The sequence below is a fragment of the Mus caroli genome, chromosome 7 (genome assembly GCF_900094665.2).
Source record: "Mus caroli chromosome 7, CAROLI_EIJ_v1.1, whole genome shotgun sequence".
In the NCBI taxonomy this organism is placed as follows: domain Eukaryota; kingdom Metazoa; phylum Chordata; class Mammalia; order Rodentia; family Muridae; genus Mus; species Mus caroli.
The window spans coordinates 70,349,166-70,357,150 of NC_034576.1; the positions used below are offsets into that span (position 1 = coordinate 70,349,166).

The window sequence follows — 7,985 nt, forward strand, 5'->3', positions numbered from 1 at the left end:
ACTCACTTTGTAGACCAGGCTGGCCTTGAACTCAGAAATCCGCCTGCCTCTGCCTCCCGAGTGCTGGGATTAAAGGCGTGCGCCACCACGCCCGGCGAGACATTTTGATTAAGGATCTTTATTTACCATCGTTGGTTTACATAAATCCTGATGCATTCCCTTGGAGCATCTCAAAAGCACCACGAAGTTGTCATTTAGCACTGAGTGTATATTGTCAGGTGTGGTAGTTGCCGCATAGGTAAACCAGTGAAGGGGATTCTTGTTCCCACTGGCTTGGCTCTTTCTTTGAATGTGTTTTTCATGATTACACTCAACTAGTCTAAAGGAATTTCAAACGCCAACCCAAAACTATGAAAAGCCGTCACAGGGATCGCCACCCAAACTGTGTCTGGGACAAAACTCAGTACTTCACGTCCTCCGTGAGCTGCCGTGATACCCCAGAACCTCTGCTGAGCATTGAGAAGCAAAGAGAGTGAAGGCCCATCTCCTGCAATCTGGCAAAGTGCTTCAGGGACATTCTCTTTATCCTTCTACCAAATGTACTCTGAAGTCTGAAGCTCACCCATTCTAAGATGTCCATAGATAGTTCTTTCTTTCTTTCTTTCTTTCTTTCTTTCTTTCTTTCTTTCTTTCTTTCTATAAGAAAAAAACTTTTTCTTTCTTCCTTTTAATTAGAAAAAAAAAGTTTAAAAGGGGTACCCTTCTATCTCCACAGAGGCTAATAATATGCTTTAATCATTTCATCCCTCTTTCTTATTTCCTCCCCCACTCCCTTTTTCCTTCCAGATATCTAAATTCCCTGTTTATTTTCATGCTTCTTTCCCTCCTGGTTTCTAAACAGAAGACAGAACATTCCACATCTGCCTTTTTGAGACTGGCTTATCTCTCTTAACACGTTCTTTGGTTCCATCCATTTTCCTGCAGTTGAAAAAGAACTTTATCCTTCATAGCCGAATGAGTCTGTGTTGTCTACATAGACGCTTTCCTTATTTGTCCAGTCTTTGATGGACGCCTGTGCTGCTTCTTGGCTCTTGTAGCCCAACAGCTTTAGTGCACAGGTGTCTCTGTAGTAAGCTGACATATCTGTGATTTCAAAAGGAGAAAGAGGACATCGTAACTGTTAGAAACAACGCTGAGACAAGGCCCCTTCTCACATGGCTGTCTCCAATACTTACCAACTGTTACCTACTCTTAAGTCCCTTAAATAGTACAGCCTTCAAGAGGTTAGAGACACAGAAGAAATGTGACAAAATAAACATGACCTGTGCCACCTGTGGGCAGTGACAGTGAAAAGCTCATTCATGCTTTCTCAGAGTCTGCTGAGATTCCTGTGATATGCAGCCTTTTCCTCTGTGGGATGGGCATCTCCCCCCACCTACTCCATCCTTTCACCTGAGTGACTGTGCTTGATGCTGTGTTCAGGACTTCCCAGCCCTGGCTTCCTCCAGCTGTTCACAGCTTTTCCTCTGAGGATTTCGGTACAACGTACGTGCAAAACAAGAAAAGTAGTGAAAGGATACTTATGCAGTAAGTTTGGCTTTTAAACTAAATGTAATTTTAAGGGCTAGGAACATTACTCAGTGGTAGCATGCCCGAGGTCGTATGTTTAATTTCTTAATTGGAGTTTAATTGCTATGGCAATGTTCCTACTATCTGTATTTTTGCATTAAAATTTATAGATACTATTTTTAGTGAATATATCATTTCACTCCAGTTTCACAAGGAATGAGATGATGGCTCTATCCCAAACAAGAGGACTGATGTAAAAGACATGAAATCTCACATGTGACAAAATAATCAAGTTAGTTTTGAAAGAAAAAAAAAAAAGACATGAAATCTCATCTACAGTGTAATTTTTGAACTCTGAGGCTTTGAGGTCTGTGGACCATCCCAATAGATAGATAGATAGATAGATAGATAGATAGATAGATAGATAGATATTCAATTATAAAGTCTGTGTTCCTCAGAATTCTCCATGATATGACAATGCCACATTCTTTTTATCCATTTTGGGAGTTCACAGGCATTAGGAATGCCTTCAGTATTCAGCTACTATAGCTAACACTGCTAGGAAGATGTGTACAAGTTGTTGTATGCTCTGCTCCTTCAGCTGCGTTATATTTACCTATAAGTAGATGAGTGGCTCATGTACTGACTCTGTCCAGCTCGGAGGAAGCATCGCAGCTGTTCTCCGAGGCAACCTCAGCACCACTTCCCATTCTCACCAGTAGCCTGTGAGAGTTCCGACTACTTCTCCACATCCTCACCACCCCTTCTTGTATTTGGGTTTATTGCTGTTGTTACTACTGTTGTTGTCGTCCAAATTTGGTGACTATGAATAAGTAGCTCCTTGTGATTTTGATAATGACTAATGATATTAGCCATATGGGCTTCTTGGCTATCCATATATTTTTCTGGTTCAAAAAAAAAAATGTCTAGGGGCTGGAGAGATGGCTGAGCAGTTAAGGGCGCTCTTCCTGAAGGCTCAGTTCAAATCCCAGCACCTACATGGCAACTCACAACTGTCTGTAATTCCAAGATCTGACACTCTTGTATAAACAAATGCAGGCAAAGCATCAATGCACATTAAAAAAAAAAAAGGTAAATAAATTTAAAAACAGAACATTTTTTTAAAATCTCTTTTTAGATACTGGTCTAATTTTCAGTTGGGTTAACATATTGTCATTGAATTGCAAATATTCTTTGCATATTCCTCCATCCTTTAGGTTGTCTTTTAAATTTCGTATTTAACTTTGAAGCACCAAGATATCAATGTTGGGAAAGTGCAGTTAGTTCCCCTTTTCCTCTGCCGCTGGTACTTTAGAGCCGCGTGCGAGGACTCCAGGGTCTGGGCAGAGCCTTAGAGCTCTTACATTTAGGTCTCTGCCCCGCTTGAGGTCCACCTTCTTTGCATGTGGCTCTCCAGCATTCATCATTTATGGAAAAGACTTCTTTCTACCATTTAAGTATCTTAGTGCCTTTGGGGCGGGGGGGGGGGGGTGGGGGGAACAAAAGGCCCGGGGTTTGATCGCTGAAAAAAAAAAAAAAAGAGTGGCCGTGTATGTTAGAGTTGACTTCGGACTTCTTTTCTTGTCCTGTCCGTCAGTCCTTACGCCAGTGCCTTGCCATTTTATTCTGTTTTATCCCAGCTTCGAGTGCACCATGTTAGACAAACTAAAATCCTACAAGTTGTACAAGGTAGGTTTTTTTTTTAATTTCTGTTGTTTCTTTTTGAGATTGTATTTTAATTACAATATTTCTCCCTTGCCTTTTCTCCCTCAAAGCCTTCCCATATACCCCTCGCTGCTCTCCTTCATTCGAATGGCCTCTTTGCCTATCACTTGTTATTACATGCTTGTGTGTGTGTGAGTGTGTGTGTGTGTGTGTGTGTGTGTGTATACACACATATTTCTAAATACAGCCTGTCGAGTCCATATGTTACTTATTTGCATGTTTTCAGGGCTGACTGTGTGGCCCTGGACCACCAATCGGTGTGCTCTTTGGTGGAGAGGGCTTTCTCCTGCCCCTGGCTTTACTTAGTTGCTTGTTGTTCTTTGAGTAGGATTGAGGCCGAGTGGGGTTGTCCCCATCCAGTTTGGCACGTTTATTGGTGTCTTCCTCAGCAGCTTGTTTGTTGTTCTTGCAGTTTATATAATGATTACCACGATCAGGGTGACTCACATAATCATCTGACATAATTGCCATTGTTTACCTGGTGAGGACATAATAGGATCTATTGCGGGACCCAAGCAAGATCTAGGGCAATTTTTTTTCTGCAGTCACCATGCTGGTCGTGACAGCTTGAGAACTCGGAAGTGACATTTTGCTCCTCCAGTAGTGTTTGGTTAGTGTGGGCTTGTTCGGGCCTCCTCTGTTCCGTTTTGGGCTTTCCTGGTCCGTTTGCTTGTCTGTTTGGGGCAGGATTTTATTATACAGTCCAGCCTGAGCACGGACTCCTGGTCCGCCTGACTTAGCTTCCTGAGTTTTACTATTATAGACTCATGCTACCAGGCCTGGCTGACTTTTTATAGTTTTTATATTAATAGTAACTTTTAAATTTTCTAAATATGAATTACTTAGCTTTCTTCCTTTTTAAGGATTGCTTAGTCTAGTTTGAGTTTCTTGCATTTCCATATGAATTTAAGCACAAAATGTTCCATTTCTGCATAGGAAGAAAAAAAAGATCATTAATATTTTGATAGGTCTTGTTTAGAGGTGCTGATCTCTGTGAGGACACTATTGCCTCTGATCCACAGATGTTTCTCTGTGGATCTAAGCTTGCATTAACTTTCTTAGTTTTCAGAACATGTCTTGTATTAGTTACTTTCACAGTGCAACAATTAAATACCTGACAGAAATCACTTAAAAGACAAAAGAGGCTTGTTTGCTGGGCTCATCCTCTCAGTCCATTGCAGCAGAGGAAGCAGGAACATGCAGGGACTCTTCGCATGACAACAGACAGGAGGCAGAGGAAAAGACTGCAATCCAGGGTGGTTGCATCCTTAAAGTACCACCCCTTGGTGGCCTACTTCCACCACCCACGCCTCTACCTTACGAAAGCTCCAGTCTTCAAAACAGCTCCATAGTTTGAGGATTGAGCATTCAAATACAATCCCATGAGAGTCCTTTCAAATTCAAGCCATGAGATCCTTATACTTATTTCTACTTATACAATTACTCATAAGGGTCTGTTTGTTTGTTTTTCTATTGTTTGTAGCCATATTTCCTTAATTTCATTTTCAGGTTATATATTGTTAGCATATACAAAATATAATGTTGAAGCCAGGCATAATGGAGCATACCTGTAGTCGTAGCGCTCAGGAACCTGAGGCAAGACTCAGGTCCCACGAAGAAGATCCTGTCTCAACACAAACAACAATGAAAAGCAATGTGAGTAACTCTGAGACGTGAGGTCTGAGGTCGGCCTCTGGCCTCCAGGAGCACACAGAGCTGCACATACCCCATGTATGATGGAGCGAGGAACAGAGGCAAGCCAGTGGCATGGTGGTGCAGACCTGCAATCCAGCACGTGAGAGGCAGAAATGAGGAGCAATACAAGTTCAAGCCAGCCTGGCGGACAAAATTTCACTCCAGCCTGGCCAGGGATGTGAAGTGAGATGTTGTCTTAAACAAACAAATGATATAAGTAAGAAAAAGTGAGACTAGAAACAATGGGCTAGAGAAGGAGTGTATGTTACTTCTGATCTTTGTACTTACTGAACATGTTTAGTGGGGCTAGTAGGAGTTTTATTATTCACCGTCCCTGGGTTCCCTAGGATTCTACAGACAGGATGATGCCATAATAAACTCCTGTTTTTCCCTTTTCCGTCCTTATGCTTTTAGTCCTCTTGCCTGATTACTCTGATTGGAATACAATCTTGAATACAGGTGTTGAGAGAGAACATCCTCTTCTTGTTTCCTGTCATAAGAGGAAGACATTCAAGACAGTCACCAGTAGCTTGCCAGGAGTGATGGCAGATGCTCGATTTCTCAGTACTTGTGAGATACAAGGCTTACGGATGGTTGCAGTCAGACTGGGCTACATAATAAGACTCTGGATCGAGGGCAGGGGGCAGAGAGGCAGAGAGACTACTCCGTTGGTAAGGTGCTTTCTGTGCACCATGAGCGCCTGAGTTTAGATCCCCGGCACTCATAGGAAAGCTGGGCCAGGGCAATTCTTTGCATGAGCAAGCTCATTGGTCAGCTGGTTCAGCCAGTCAAGTCTGAAGTCAATGAGAGATCCTGTCTCAAAAACTAAGGTGGAGAGTGATTCAGGACAACACCAGATACACACATGTGCGCGCGCGCACACACACACACACACACACACACACACACTTTTAAAAAGATAAAAGAAAAACGAATAGAAAAAAGAAAAAATATCTTTCCTCTCCCTATCTAAATGAGGTGGTTTTCTTCTCTGTGACTATGGTGCATAGCTCATAAGTCAACCCAACTTCCCATTCTTGAAATAGACCTTTGTGGCCGCAGTATATAGCCTTTGTCCATGTTGCTACATCTGAGTCTAGTATACACTTAGAGAAAGATAATGGTTTGCTGTGTCTCATGTGTCTGACTGGTTTCATGTGGTGCTTTTCAAGCAGCTCCCATCTGTGCCTCTCTGCAGTTTGCAGAGTGACTTTGCTTCCTCCTTTTACGTCTTGGCAGACGTTGCCACTGGAGCGGCTCTAGACCTGAAACCCAAGTTCATGTAAATATTTTAAACTCTTAGTTTAGTTTCTGGAGTTATTGTGGAATTAATTATGTTTTCCTTAGCCTCTGTCCTCCCTGTTTTTCTGTGGTATTTCCCAATGCCCTATCTTTATCTGGGCCAGGTTACTTAGCTAATACTCTGACACCATAATGATAATTATTTCCCAAGAGCCATTGCCCTGAGGGTTTCTGCACTTTTCCCTTAGGCCCCCTACACCTTCCCACAAGTCAACCAAAAAGTTACCAGCTGGAACATTGGGGACCTCCAGATCCCTGATCTTGCATAGTTGCCACCCAAGCAGATAAAGGGATCCTTTGATCTTCCAGCTATTCAATGTTTTAACATCACCCCAGTCTTCCACATCAGACCTCTTCTCACTGTGAGCCAAGGCCTATCGTGTGTGTCGGCACTCTACTAGGCAGGTCTGGAAGAAGGCATAGCATCCATTGATTAGGTAAGTCTGACTGGCAGTTGTGAGTGCAGACTGAGGCCTTTGAAGCTGTCGAGGAGGAGGAGGTGGTGTTGGGGCCTGGGCTGATTTCTAATGAAATCCTAAGCCCCAGCTATGGCTGTTACAAAGAAAAGAAAAGCAGCTGATGATAAGCGTGGAGCTCCAAGTGAGTGAACTAAGGAAGAGGTCTTTAAAGTAAAGGTGTTCCTATATGGCGCAAACACTGAAAGTGTGTGCATTTAAAGCAAGGTCACAGATTCAAATCCTTTCAGAAGTCAGACAGGTAGCATGGCACCTTTCAGGAACACACATTTCCTGTGGCAGTTAAACATCTCTGAGATTAGAATACATGCTACAGTTGATGGCAAGTCGCAAACTGGTGTAGTGTGTGAAGTAACTGGGTCCCATAGCCAACCATGCCCTAGATGAAACTTGGGAAATGAGTGGCCTGGGTCAGGAAAATCCCATCCCTCTGTCTGCTCCATCCCTTTCTCTTGGGAAGAGGTACAAATACAGAAATCTACTCTTACGCAGGAAGAAAAACTACCGCACAGGTGACTACTCTCCTATGCCCAGGAGCCAGTGGTCTCTGGAGAGTTAGTTCCCTGGTGTGCTGGGAAGGCTGCCTCTCTACCCTGCCTGCCTATTGCCGTAAAGTTGATGGTCTGAGGTTTCAAAGACAGAAGCCCCAGAAATCTAGATCTTGATGTGAAATTCCTGTTTGCTTGCTTGTTTCAGTTAGCTTCTGAAGTAACAGATTTCCTCACAAGCATTCTCATGTTTGGTTGATTCCCCTCATGCCCATCTCCCTCCCATCTCCCTCCCACACCAGGTACCCTCCCAACCCAGTTTTTTCAGCTTCTACTTTTGTATCACATATGTTCTATTACCCTCCCCTCCCCTCCCCGTCCTCCAAGGTTCTTCCCCACCCCATCACACCCCAGCTTTGCCTACTTCCTTCTAGATACAGATATTTAACAGTTCAAAGCTAGCATCCACCTTCAAGGATCCTAGATTACCCCAGATCATATAATATCTTCCAGTTCCACCCACTTTCCTGAAAGTTTCATAATTTTAATTTTGTTAGTGGATGGATACAATTCCATCGTGTACATGTACTGAATTTTAATTATCCATTCCTCTTTTGATACACACGTAGGCTGATTCCCTCTACAATCCTTGCTATTTTGAATAGAGCAGCAGTAATCGCGGATGTCCAACCACTTCTGGAGTAAGATGTAGAGCCTTTTGGATATATGCTTGCCTAGGAGTTGTGTAGCTGGCTCATATGGTAGCTCTGTTTCTAGTTGTTTGAGACTT

General features: G+C 43.0%; 1 protein-coding gene across 6 annotated transcripts in view; it reads left to right on the forward strand.

The window, feature by feature from the left end:
- Positions 1 to 7,985, forward strand: part of Ttc23 (tetratricopeptide repeat domain 23) — an 81,272-nt gene that overhangs the window by 1,537 nt on the left and 71,750 nt on the right. Inside the window, exon 2 of one of the 6 annotated variants that reach the window (XM_029479231.1) lies at positions 3,150 to 3,198. The exons of 2 other annotated variants lie outside the window; for them this stretch is intronic. Coding sequence is in view for 2 of the 4 variants with exons in the window: in XM_021166929.2 (XP_021022588.1) it covers positions 6,780 to 6,831 (52 nt within the window). In the remaining 2 variants the exon portion in view is untranslated. 3 more of the 6 variants (XM_021166933.2, XM_021166929.2, XM_021166934.2) reach the window with 3 other exon arrangements.